We start from the raw sequence: 14,493 nt of genomic DNA, 5'->3' as shown, positions 1-14,493 counted from the left end.
ACAAAGCTGCTGAGACAAACTTTTAAGCTAAGAGTAAGGGCGGGGTTGAACTCGTTGCTATGGACAGTGATGGGCTGATGGGGGAGGAGTCAGCGATTTAATCATAGAAATATTGTAGAATGAGGTGTAATGTTTCCATATTAAAATAAAGGTTTAAAAATACAAATTTTGCCCTATTCAAAATAAAATGTTGCCATATTGTTGCCATAAAGGTTTTAAAATATAGGCTAAGTGTCACTAATTAAACTAGTATATACAGTTTATATATATATATATGGGTCAATGACGTGATGCTTATTTTTTTGTGTCCTTATAGTTTTAGTTAAATTTAAAAGGGTAAAAAATTGCAAATAAATTAACAAATTACTTAAATACATTCTCTTTTTTGAGGACCAAGTTTAAAATTTCTGGTTTTAATCAATTTTGAGAGAATATTTGATGATTGATAGCAAAAATGTCAATGTGGTGTAACCGTAAAAACTTACTATCAAATAATTGATCTTGTTTAAAAAAAGGGAAATTCTCAATAAAACACCATATAATCTAGTTTGGCATAATCTTACATTAGAACAATTTAATAGTAAATAAAAATAAGTTTAACACCATTGTTCTGAATATTATAGATAATATGGGGAATCATTTGAGTCAAGTAAAATTCCTGAAGTGTCAAGGTGGTGTAACCATATACATATGTCTGGGTGTAACCACCACTCAAGGAGCCATTTTGTTAATATTGTGCAATAAAACCATGTGACAGGAAATTGTATCACAAAGAGGGACCCCTGTACGTGACACTAAATGCTGCATGTAAAGGTTAGTAACTGTCTTTAAAATATGAGATATTTTGACATTTTTAGGGTATGGTTAGGTATTCTTAGGTATACATGTCAAATGGTATGACCCCATGAATACATTGATAATTCATCATTATTATAAAAATGTGTATTGACTTTAAAAATTACATTTGAAATATTTCCACCAAGGCCAAGTGCTTACATAGGTGTCCATGATAATACCTGTCAAATTTGATTTTAAATTGAAATGTCAAGTGGTGTAACCGGTTACACCATTTGACTTCTATTACAAGCCTTTCTGTTAGGGGCAAATTTAGACAAAATCACTAGTTTATATTGCTGATTAAAGATGTAATATAAACTAAACTACTATTTGGAACTATTTTCAAATGTTCAATGTTTTATTTTTTTGAGAAAGTGGTGCTTTATCCACAACTTTATTATTAAAGCTCTGTAATTCAGCAAAATAATATATAATTATGTTGCACAACATCAATGTTTAGAACATTAATGTTTAACATTGAAATGTTTAGCTTCAATGCATATTTCTATTCCGTTCACTTAAAAATGTAAGCAATATAATATCATGGAGTGATTGCTAATGAAAGACAAGCGCGTCAAACGTATCGACAACAGCTTTTATTATGCCTGAAGTCGCTGCTTCGGCTTCTTCAGGTCAAGCGTATGTGAGGTAAAGCAGCTCTGTTTTAAAATATTAGACACATTTGTGTGTTCAAATTTGTTATAATGCTTCTCTGTGCGTTCGCTCGGCAGCTGACACTTGTTGCACACTGCAGTCAACTAGATCCATATTAGGCATGGTAAAACATGGTACTCACACTAAATCAAGAAAACAAGATTTAAACAATAAGACTAAACGTGTTTAGCTATATAATATGATTAGATTTCTGTCGACAAATGTATCCAAACAGTTGCTCATCTGTCTAATAGAACACATAATATATTAAAGTGTCTTTGGTGTTTCTGTGGTTTCGACAAAATAAAACCGGAAACCGAGATTAACGCGGGTATCATGTCATTGATAGGCGACGCACAGACATGGCTCGTGTCCTGGTTATTATTTCTCTAGATTTAAACATTCTTGGAAACATCTGGCATAATATAAGTACACAAGTCAACAATATATATATATATATATATATATATATATATAAAAAAACATATATAAAAAAACGACATAACAGAGCCCCTCTTGACCCAATAGATAAATTGATATAGTTTCAAGCAAGAAAACAGTGGCTCATCACAGAGCACCAGTGAATTCTGATCCTGCTATCAGATATTTTTTTTCTTAAGAAATCATCACAAATTTCTGTCATTTATTACTCAATCTCATGTCGTCCCACACATGTAAGACCTTTGTTCATCTTCAGAACACAAATTAAGATATTTTTGATGAAATCCGAGAGGTTTTTTTTAATCGCCCATAGAAAGCAACGAAATGCCCACATTCAAGGTCCAGAAAGGTTGTAGAGCCATTGTTAAAACAGTAAACGTGACTGCAGTGTTTCAACCTTAATGGTATGAAGAGATGAGAATACTTTTTGTGCGCAAAAACAAAATGAAAATTATGACTATAAACAAACTCTTCCTGTCATTATCCTCACGCAGGTGGATTTTTGTTCTGTTTTTGCACACATTTATTCTTGTCTCTTCATAATAAGGTTGAACCATTAAAATTAAGGTTGAACCATTGCAGTCACGTCGACTGTTTTAACGATGTCTTTAGTACCTTTCTGGACCTTGAAAGGGGTAATTTCGTTGCTTTCTATGGGAGATAAAATTATCTTAATTTGTGTTCGGAAGATGAACGAAGGTCTTGTGGGTGTGAAATGACAAGAGGGTGAGTAATTAATAACAGAAATTTCATTTTTGGGTGAACTAACCTTTTAACTGTAAAATATATGAGACATGATTTCACTGTTCATTACTATGATTATTTCTTGTTGTCAGATGTTGTTTTTCATCACTGCAACCACTTAACTTGCTGATTGTCATGCTTGATTTTCAGTGTCAATTTGTTCAACAAACAATGGCCTTTGGCTGTAAGTAACATGGTCAGGTGGTGTAACTGGTTTGTGTCAATTGGCGTAACCAGTATTTTTCATAAAAAATATAATTATTTACAGAAAAGTAATGTGGAATAAAATTTAATCATCTAGTTTAGTGTAATAACATGATTTTAAACAATTTTAACATAATTTGTCAAAGATTATTTAGAAAACAGATGTGTTTTCAGCATGTGTCCCATCTAATATTGCAAAAACACATTAAAATTTACATTTAGAGATAACTCTAATAAAATTATTTTTCACTTGATATTTTAAATTGAAGTATATATTTCTATAAGTGAGCTTACATGCCATCTAGGTAGATAAAATATTTAATACTTCTCATTCTTTGGTGGTTACACCATTTGACATTTTTAGGTACATTCATTCTTAACTTTAGTAAAAAATTGTGTAAATGTCATTGTGCAAATGTGTCACTTAGACACAATATATAGGCTACATTTTAACGTACCTGATGCATGCTTTTAAAACAGGTTTTTAAAAGATTTTTTAATTTCTCATCTTGCCGCACCATATTTGTCACTGACCCATATATATATATATATATATATATATATATATATATGTATGTGTGTGGGTTTTTTTTTTTTTACTTCATTTGTAAGTGTGAACTAATGAAAACCACTGGCACAGGTAATCAGACAATCTTTATTTATTTGTTAAAGATTTTTTTGGGCATCTCATCTTAGATTCAAATCTATAAATCGAAATGTATTGCATTTAGGAAGAAAAGGTTCAGCACCTAAGGCTCTGTCGCTATTGCCTCAATGGTGTTCAGTGTCTTTGGGTGGATTAGGACTGTTTGTGATTTGGTCTTACCCACGTAGAAGGCAACGTTCTCAGGAACTTACGCAATGTTCCCTAAAAGTTCTCAAAAGGTGATGAAATTTCTGAACCTTTACAGAACATTCGGGACGTTCCTAAAATGTCCTCTTGTGGTACTGAAAGTGCTGCAGTTCAAGGTTCCGGGTCATTATACGAAAACGTGCCATTTCCCACTTTTAATGTTTTATTTTCAAAGTACTGTTTTGAAAATCTTTAAGCCCCTTTTTGGATGAAGTAGATCCTTACCTCTCAGGAAAATGTGCCGTGCCATCTCAGGCTATCTTATTTTTTTATTATTTTTTTTTTTTTCATATAACCAACGTAAATGTGTGTGTTTGGTCAACCCTGTTACTGACATATTAATTACTTTTTGAAAAGGTTTTAAATACATATATAGAACAAATCTGATATACTGTGAAAGATAAACCCCCCTTGTTACATTAAGAGTGTTTGTGAATTGAGAATATTGAAAGTTTTATTTTTTTTTTGTGGATGAAAACGTTCATTTCCAAATGACACTCTCCCAGCATCTTCTATTTTAAGAAAAATGTATGGAAACAAAAATAAAACACATTTAGTTGAGTAAATATTTATTTTCATTTTTTAAATGATATTAGAATATTATACAAGTAACAGGGTTGACATCAGTTACCGTATTGGTTATACCGCTTGTTTGAGTTACAGTTATGGTTGTAATGGAGTCTTAATTGGACATTCATAAACCTTTGATTCAACATGACTAATCAGCATATTTTGTAGAAAGCTCTATTGAGATATTTTAGCATAAAAATGATGAAAAATGATGATGATTCTGCTGATGTAAATGTAAACCAATTGTTTTATTAAAACATTAACATTACATTGCAATTAAATGACCAATTGAACATGTTTGGCCTTAACAGAATAAGCAAAAACCACTAACGATCACTTACTAAAGGCCACTATAAAAAAGTATAAAAAACAAAATGCAGATCATATGATTATGTAGGCATTTGGTGAATGTGTTGTAACATGGAGGAAGTAAACTGGTGAAAAATCTAGAGAAATTGGATTTAAAGATAAGTAAAGGAAAAAAAAACAAAATTTTGGAGAGTAAGTTAGATGTCTTCAGGCAGGGCACTTATCAAACATGAAGTTTTAGGCAGATTGGCCATTAGGCGTTTCTCAATGTCAAGGAAGGATCCTCGGAAGCCAGAATTTCGAGGATGCTACATCATCGACATCTGTCGAAGGACTGTTCCAATGTTGAGGATCCTCGGAATTTCAAACAAGGACTGAGTCCTTCGTTCGAAAAATATCCCATATACAGGAAAGGATGCATACGTGTAGCCTTCGCACTCTAAAATCACCCACAATCCTATGCGCGCAGCTTTGCGATCCTTGTTCAAAAAAAAAAAATGTCGGACGTTAGTGGGCAATATGCTTTCAAATGTAAGTATATTTATGTTACCAAACATTTGTTATAACGGTAGTAAATATGTCAGATAAATAAAGTTTAACGTTTAAAGGCCAGTACAAATTACTACCGTATTGATATTATAAATTATACAAATACAAATTACGTTATTGATGGCTAACTGAACCGGACCATTTAACAATTGTTAGCTTGGTTGCTGTCACTGACATTTCTTTTACCTTTTCACTGACGTAATGACGCAATGACATGCACTTGCTAGTCTGTTCCATTTACGTGTTCTCCGAATGCTAAAGAGGAGCCTTGCCTAGCCTCTGAAGGAAGTGACTTGGAAGGACCAGTCCTGCCAAGGAAGTATCCTTGACATTGAGAAACGCCTTTTACAACAACTTACTGTTTCGTGACGATAATATCATGCTTTAGCACTCAGCTAAGTGTTGCTAGCATGATTTAGATTGTTTGTAGCATGTTTAGCACTGTATATTTTAGTATGTTGCATCATTATGTAGTAGGGGTGTGACGATATCTCATGTCTTGAGATCTTGCGAGGCTAAAATTTAACGAGATTTCTCGTCGAGGCGAAAAGTAGTCTCGTGACAGAGTAGTTAGTATGATTAGGAAAGAATATGCCACCGCTACGTTTACATTATGCCTCCACTATCATTTTGCTTTGTATTTAAATAAAAAAAAAAAACATTTAATTAAGTTGGATAATGGCCTCCATATTATGTAAATACTATTAGTAAGAAAAGTACGTCTGTTAAAATTCTCAGTCATCCAGGTCATAGTTATCCAAGAAGGGTTAGCTCAGGGGTGACAACCCCACAGAGGTTAAATACCTGGCACTCCCAATCAGTCATTTAGAACTGAAGAAACCCCTTGGATGAGAGGCAGTATCTTCAAATATGGAAGAACCAAATCCATTTGCCCTTGATTTAACCCTTCTTGGGTATACAACATGGGTAAGACACACAAAAGCATACTTGCGTCAACCGTGTAACCCTGGAATGGTAACAGGGTTGACGGTAACAGGGTTGACAAAAAAGGTTATTGGTGGCCATTACTAGCCATGAGGTATAGGTAATGACACCACATTACATGCCTTAATGAGAGGCTTAAATGTTGTTATATATGTACATTTTTGAATATGTACAAATAACTTTTTAACGTATGCTTTTCTGGTAACAGGGCTGACACAATGAGCGTGTCCCTGTCTTTTCAGACATTACATAAACTCAAAGAAAATTCATTAAAAAGAAGAGAACACTTACTTGTCTTCTACCGTCAACTTCATGAAAGGCAGATGATGTCACTTCCTGGAACTGATGCAACTTTTGGAACAGTCAATTATCTTTAAAGAGGTATTTTCATAAAAAGTAACAGGGTTGACGAGAACCTAGGGACCTGCCTAAATTGTCTGTTTTTTTTTAAATTTGACACGTTAAGAATAAAATCCATTCATGACTAATGAACTGACACTTAAGGCTTTATACAAGTATATGTTTTTTTATGATAGTTTGACTTTTTTGGCCTCGATAGCAAGTAGAAGTCATACTCAGGGACAGGCCATTTTCAGTATTTCTGCAAGATGCTTTGCACAAAAATGTGATTAAAATCCTTTAAAAACAAAAGAAACAGAAATTAATTTATTCTTATTTTATGAGACATATTATGGAAACTAAATTATAAAATATTTTATATGTTTTATGGTTTATTTTATGGTATATTATTTACAGAGCTTTTTTTTTTCTGAGGGACACAAAATGGCACGTTTTCGTATAATGACCCACATGACTTTAGGGGGATGTTCCATTTTGGTTATTTTATGGTCAAAAAAAAGAACGTTACAAAGAGGACATTTGGGACATTAACTGAACGTTCCCACACGGTCCTCTGTTGATCATTTAATAACGTTCCCGATATGAGTTTAGGGGAACGTTCCATTTAGGTTATTTTATGGTCATGCAAGAACGTTACAAAGAGGACATTTGGGAAGTTATCCGAACCTATAGTAATAGTACCCTCAACATTCCCAGAACGTCCTGAACGTTTAGAGATGATCACGATGTGGAGTTCTTTTAAGGTTTGAGGAACGTTATTTGGTGGACCTTCAGTGAACATTCAGGATGTTCTAGGAATGTTTAGGGGACTATCACTATAGGACGTTCTGTTAACTTCCCAAATGTCCTCTTTGGTTCTTGCGCGACCATAAAATAACCAAAATAGAACGTTCCCCTAAACTCATAACGGGAACGTTATTAGATGACCAACAGAAGACCATGTAGCAACGTTCAGTTTAATGTCCTAAATATCCTCATTGTAACGTTCTTATGTGACCATAAAATAAACCAAATTGGAACGTCCCCCTATAAAATCATATAATGAACCTTGAACTGCAGCTCTTTCATAACCAAAAGAGGACGATTTATGTCTCAAATGTTCTGTAAAATTTCAGAATTTTCATCACTTTTAGACAAAGTTGCACAAGAACTTCGCCTTCTTTGTGTGTGTTTTATAGAAAATAAAGTTTGAAGTCACTGTTATAGAGGAGAACATTTGCTTTAAATGGGCTCTTGATTTTTGCTATTTTATTATTGGATTTTCTTTGGCTGCTTTAACTGTGTTTTCAAAACACATTTGTTATAGCAAAAGATGCAGGAGAAAGTCTGATCAGACGAATTTGGTTGTTTAGTGCTGATGATTCACTGGTCTTCTCCAGAGTCTAAACTATGAGTGTGTTAAATGTCAGTTTTGCATTAACTTTTTTCCCCCTCCTTTATTAGTTTTTTTTTTTAAATACTTTATACAAGGTTTTAAGCAGTGTCTATTAGACTCACACAGACATCATGAATCAGCGTATGATCCTCAACAATGGTGACACTTTCAAAGAACTTTCAAAGAAAGACATGATCTTATGCATTATCATATGTCTACATAAAAGAAAATGCAATATTCGAAGATCAGTGAATAAGGTCACTGATCAAATCAACAATGATGACTAAGCATCCAAACCCAATTGATCATATTTACTTTCTTACAATTTTTTATTGTAACAAATGCTTTAGAAAAACACAGTTACAATAATTGGAGAAAAAATAAAGTCAAATTGTCAAGGGTCAGGAGCCCAACTAAAGCAAGCGCTTACCTCCGTAAAACATCAACACCTCATTAAGAAGATTTGTATGAAAGACACAAAGTCAGAGTGGTTTGTAATAAGTGAAGATGCAGATATCTAGAGAGATCTGGGGCCGTATTCACAAAACATCTTAAGGCTAAAAGTAGCTCCTAAATTGCCGGTTTAGGAGAAACTCTTAAAAATAATGGGCGTGTCAGTCCTAATTTTAGGACTCCTAAATTTTTGCTCTAAGAGTATTTCACAAAGCATTTTAGCGCTAAAACTAGCTCCTAAATCTGCAAAACATTAGGAGTAGTCAAGAGGACTCCTAAGTCACTAAGACCAAATCACAAACAGTCCTAATCCACCCAAAGACACTGAACACCATTGAGACAATAGCGATAGAGCCTTGGCTGCTGAACCTTTTCTTCCTAAATGCAATAAAATGCAATGCAATAAAACAAATTTGATTTATAGATTTGAATCTATGATGAGACGCCAAAAATTAATCTTTAATAAATATTGTCCGATTACCTGTGGCAGTGGTTTTCACTGGTTCACACTTACAAATAATTAAACAGAGTAAAAAAAAAAAAAAAAATTATATATATATATCGTCTGTGTATTTATTCCTCTTCTCGTGCTGATTAGAAAGACCGTTTGAATGTGTTGAATTCGTCGGTTGAATTCTGCATTCTCTTGAGATGCAGACATCCAAGAGGTGGACAGTTAACTCTATATACTAGTTTAATTAGTGACACTTAGCCTACATTTTAAAACCTTTATGGCAAAAATATCTCAACATTTTATTTTGACTCTGGGAACATTTTTATTAAAAAAAACATTTATTTGAATAGGGCAACATTTGTATTTTAAAACCTTTATTTTAATATGGAAACATGACACCTCATTCTACAATATTTCTATGATTAAATCGCTGACTCCTCCCCCATCAGCCAATCACTGTGTGTATAGTCCATAGCAACGAGTTCAACCCCGCCCTTACTCTTAGCTTAAGACTTCAGTCTATTCCTTAGTAAAAGTTTGTCTCAGCAGCTTTGTGAATAGGTTTTAAGAGAAAACTCTTAGCTCTTAGTTATTGTTTAATGTTGTTTGTGTTATCTGTATTTTATTTGTCACCATTGTGCTGAAGGGTAGCTCCTGTGCTTCAGTCAGTGATGATCCAGAAACTCTGATGTTCTGCTGCATGTTGCTTTATTCAAAGACAGTAACTGTGTAGTTACTGATGCAGTGATACAGCAGTTACATTAGCTCATGTGTGTGTTTTTGTCAGCTAATGACTTAATGCAAGAGATTTGCAATTTAAAGAAAAGGTTTCATAATATTAATCCAGGAAATACCTGTAAAGAGTGTAAACAGTTTTTGTTTGAACAGCCACTTTTATTAGTCAAGTTTTTGACAAGGGCAGCGGGGACGTTCTGAGAACATTTCCAAATAAAGTATGGTTCCCTAAACGTTCAGAGAATGTCTTGAATGTTCCCTGAAGGTCCACCAAATAACGTCCCCCAAACCTTAAAAGAACTCCACATCGTGACCGTCTGTGAACATAATGGGAACGTTACTCAACACCAGTGGGGACGTTCTGAGAATGTTCTGGGAACATAAAATTTCTAGCGGGGTAGTGACTTAGGAGTCCTTTTGACTACTCTTAATGTTTCGCAGATTTAGCAGCTAGTTTTAGCGCTAAAATGCTTTGTGAAATACTCTTAGAGCAAAAATGTAGGACTCCTAAAATTAGGACTGACACGCCCATTATTTTTAAGAGTTTCTCCTAAATCAGCAAGTTAGGAGCTACTTTTAGCCTTAATTAAGATGTTTTGTGAATACGGCCCCAGATTTATAATGTTACCTCATATATAATTGATCACACATGCTGTCTCCACCCTACATAATAATCACCATGGTAATTTCCCCCATCTATGTGTCTCATTGGTTAATATAAATGTCGACAGTGCTTAACATCAGAAGGCAAAAGGCTGTACAATCTCACACCCACACATCCTCTAAATATACATTTAACAACCTAAAAAAAGTATCAAAAAAGACAAACACAAATTGGGGAATTTCCATTACTCCATTGGTCATTGTATATTATTACTTTTATTCAGTAAGGATGAAAAGTGATCAAAAGTGACAGTAAAAACATAAGCAGAAGAACATTAAAGATTTAAAATGATAAGAAATGTCTCTTGGGACCAAATCAGTATATTAGAATGATTTCTGAAGGATCATGTGACACTGAAGACTGGAGTAATGGTGCTGAAAATTCAGCTTGGCCATCACAATGAAAAATTACATTTTAAAATATATTAAAATAGAAAACAATTATTTTAAATTGTAGTAATATTTCACAATATCAATGTTTTTACTGTATTTTTGATAAATTAAAATGCAGCCTTGGTGAGCATATATAAACAGTGCATAATAAAAATGACGAAGTGCATCTTTAACAACAGAAATTTGCACCACAAACAGGATAAAAAGGCAAAAATGTATCACTCTTAATCTTAATATCTAATTAAGCATATAATGCTGATGTGAAGCCATGGTATAGCCTGGTCATTTTGAGCATCTGATGCAAATCTGCATACATTGTATTTTCTGCCCCAGATGTAAACTTAGAGTAACATGTTTTCCCTCAGTATTGAAACTGCTTCAGCAGCACAGTGAGATCTCTGAGCCGCTCCGCTCTGCTTCGTGCAGACTGGTGAACTGGCAGCTCAAAAAAAGAAAAAGTGAAACTACGAGAAAAGCTAAGATTTGTGATTTGCCTCAGAGGGGGTAAACGTGGAGGTCTAGGGGGGTGTCTTGGTGGAAGGGGCTTGCGTTTTACTCTGGCACTCTGCCCATTCTCGGGTTCAATGTTTTTGATTTGAGAAGGGGGTCGCGGGGGCGGAGGATCTGGTGCTGTGATTGGCTTCGAGTGGGCAAGAGGAAGGGGTGAAGGTGCAGGGGGGAAATCGGTAAAGGAGGACTCAGAGTGGGAGGAGACTTCCCAGGGTGCCATGCTGTCAGGGGCCACAGATGAGATGGGAGGATGGCCACGTTTTCTCGTGTCGGCCTGAGGAGGATGTTGGGGAGTGGATAGAGAAGGCCTTGCTAAAAACAAAACAGATGAAGAAATATAACAAACAGAATTGTATTGAAGCCTGTTTCTGCATTAGAATAAAAAATAATAATTGAGATATTATTTCATGTAACTGCAACAAAAACAATTTTTAATAGCAACTACATACAGTGGGTACGGAAAGTATTCAGACCCCCTTAAATGTTTCACTCTTTGTTATATTGCAGCCATTTGCTTAAATCATTTAAGTTCATTTTTTTCCTCATTAATGTACAAACAGCACCCCATATTGACAGAAAAACACTTTTTCAGAATTGTTGACATTTTTGCAGATTTATTAAAAAAGAAAAACTGAAATATCACATGGTCCTAAGTATTCAGACCCTTTGCTCAGTATTTAGTAGAAGCACCCTTTTGATCTAATACAGCCATGAGTCTTTTTGGGAAAGATGTAACAAGTTTTTCACACCTTGATTTGGGGATCCTCTGCCATTCCTCCTTGCAGATCCTCTCCAGTTCTGTCAGGTTGAATGGTAAAGGTTGGTGGACAGCCATTTTTAGGTCTCTCCAGAGATGCTCAATTGGGTTTAAGTCAGGGCTCTGGCTGGGCCATTCAAGAACAGTCAGAGAGTTGTTGTGAAGCCCCTCCTTCGTTATTTTAGCTGTGTGCTTAGGGTCATTGTCTTGTTGGAAGGTAAACCTTCAGCCCAGTCTGAGGTCCTGAGCACTCTGGAGAAGGTTTTTGTCCAGGATATCCCTGTACTTGGCCGCATTCATCTTTCCCTCAATTGCAAACAGTCGTTCTGTCCCTGCAGCTGAAAAACACTCCCACAGCATGATGCTGCCACCACCATGCTTCACTGTTGGGACTGTATTGGACAGGTGATGAGCAGTGCCTGGTTTTCTCCACACATACCGCTTAGAATTAAGGCCAAAAGTTCTATCTTGGTCTCATCAGACCAGAGAATCTTATTTCTCACCATCTTGGAGTCCTTCAGGTGTCTTTTAGCAAACTCCATGCGGGCTTTCATGTGTCTTGCACTGAGGAGAGGCTTCCTTCGGGCCACTCTGCCATAAAGCCTCGACTGGTGGAGGGCTGCAGTGATGGTTGACTTTCTACTACTTTCTCCCATCTCCCGACTGCATCTCTGGAGCTCAGCCACAGTGATCTTTGGGTTCTTCTTTACCTCTCGCACCAAGGCTCTTCTCCCCCGATAGCTCAGTTTGGCTGGACGGCCAGCTCTAGGAAGGGTTCTGGTCATCCCAAACGTCTTCCATTTAAGGATTATAGAGGCCACTGTGCTCTTAGGAACCATAAGTGCAGCACAAATTTTTTTTGGTCTTATGTAGACAGGTGTGTGACTTTAAGTACATATAAGTCAAATCAGTATAATCAAACACAGCTGGACTCAAATTAAGGTGTAGAACCATCTCAAGGATGATCAGAAGAAATGGACAGAACCTGAGTTAAATATATGAGTGTCACAACAAAGGGTCTGAATACTTAGGACCATGTGATATTTCAGTTTTTCTTTTTTAATAAATCTGCAAAAATGTCAACAATTCTGTGTTTTTCTGTCAGTATGGGGTGCTGTGTGTACATTAATGAGGGAAAAAAATGAACTTAAATGATTTTAGCAAATGGCTGCAATATAACAAAGAGTGAAAAATTTAAGGGCGTCTGAATACTTTCCGTACCCACTGTATTATTTAATTCCGACTATTTCTCATAATTATGACTTTCTTGCAAATGCAATTTTATATTTCATTATTGTGATTTAATATCTCATAATTGTGACCATTATTAATTACAACTTTGTTGTAATTTTGTTGAAATTGTATCTTATTTCTCACAGCTGCTACTTTCTCAGATTTGCAACTTTATATCTTTTATCTTTATAAACTTAATTACCTGTTTTGATGTAGGAAACATGAACTCAAATTTCTAAATTCCACCTTATTTAACTTTATCTCACACACACGTTCAGTTCTAATTATCCCCTCGCCTAACAAGTCCCATTACAAAGGCAAATGTTGGGACAATAGCAGCTAATTAACTTAGCACCTCCTGAATATCCTTGAGTTTGCACTTGCATTGTCTGATGATGAGCTCAGGTAACATTGTGTAGACATGAAGAACAAAGATTAATGTAAACACACAGTTTGTATGTCACACATGAGGACTGATTAGCATCACTTCTCATGCAATGAACCTTTCAATCTGTCTTATGAAAACATTTGATTTCCAGTCAAATCAGTTAATATCTGATACCATCTTGTCATAAACTGTATAAATTTTGATTCCATAAAAGTAATTTATCTATAGGTGGTGTATTGACTGTACCTGCTGCTCTGTTCCCTGATGAACCAATTAGAGGAAGCCTATCCTTCGACATCACTCTGTTGTCCTGTATAGTGATACAAAACACATGATCATGACAGTGTGATTTTGTTTGAGTTAATGTGCTGATACTGTATATTTACTTGTATATCCAACCTATTTTTAAGTAATTTTTGTGGAACAGCCATACCTTGTCATGTTCAGCCTTTTTCTTTCGTTTTTGAGGCATCTTAGAGTTCTTCTTTTCAGATTCATCCTCTTTATGAGCTTCCCTAAATTGTGACATCCTTTTTCAAAAGATCAGGAAACACACACTGACTCACTTCAAACAGAGAGACACATCAGCCTCACAATAAAACAAACAATACATAGATATTTTATTTCAGCTACTTTCTCATTTTGATTTAGTTTAGCTTGATGTACTAAAATAACTAAAAATAAAATAGTGAAAACATATAAATGACTAACTTGAACTAAAATTAAAATAAGCATTGAAGAAATAAAAATGAATACTAATTCAAAATATTAATAAAAATTTTAATAGTATAGATATTATACTAAAGTAACATTGGTAGCTATTGCAGTATTTGTTATACTCACTTTATTCTCTCCAATTATCTTCTTCTCTTCACATTTTGTCACTCCTTTTTACATCATGTGATCAGAAAATATTCTCATTCCTTTCTTTCAAATTCCACAAACCTTAATGTGGCTTTTATATCTTTGACTCTCTCTCACATGTTTCCTTTCCTCTCTTGCTTTCATTCGTTCAGCTGTGGATTAATGGGATTGGCCATCGAGCCGCTATGATGATGAACAAAAG

General features: G+C 34.9%; 1 protein-coding gene across 2 annotated transcripts; it reads right to left on the bottom strand.

Annotated features, from left to right (window-relative positions):
• Window positions 1-10,100: 10,100 nt before the first annotated feature.
• Window positions 10,101-14,448, bottom strand: LOC137027163 (uncharacterized). Of its 2 annotated transcripts, none has more exons than XM_067395052.1 (4): window positions 14,271-14,448; window positions 13,861-13,992; window positions 13,674-13,737; window positions 10,101-11,361 (listed from the first exon to the last, which is right to left on the bottom strand). In XM_067395052.1, exons 2-4 carry the CDS (start codon window positions 13,954-13,956, stop codon window positions 10,901-10,903), a joined length of 621 nt encoding a protein of 206 aa, XP_067251153.1. In that variant the 5' UTR covers window positions 13,957-13,992; window positions 14,271-14,448; the 3' UTR covers window positions 10,101-10,900. The 2 variants fall into 2 exon arrangements, with proteins under 2 accessions (XP_067251153.1, XP_067251154.1); XM_067395053.1 differs by having other exon boundaries at window positions 13,861-13,957.
• Between the last annotated feature and the right edge of the window lie 45 nt (window positions 14,449-14,493).

Source organism: Chanodichthys erythropterus, chromosome 9, assembly GCF_024489055.1.
Source record: "Chanodichthys erythropterus isolate Z2021 chromosome 9, ASM2448905v1, whole genome shotgun sequence".
Lineage (NCBI taxonomy): Eukaryota > Metazoa > Chordata > Actinopteri > Cypriniformes > Xenocyprididae > Chanodichthys > Chanodichthys erythropterus.
Note: the sequence above shows the minus strand (reverse complement) of the source record. Positions and strands in the feature narration are given on the sequence as shown.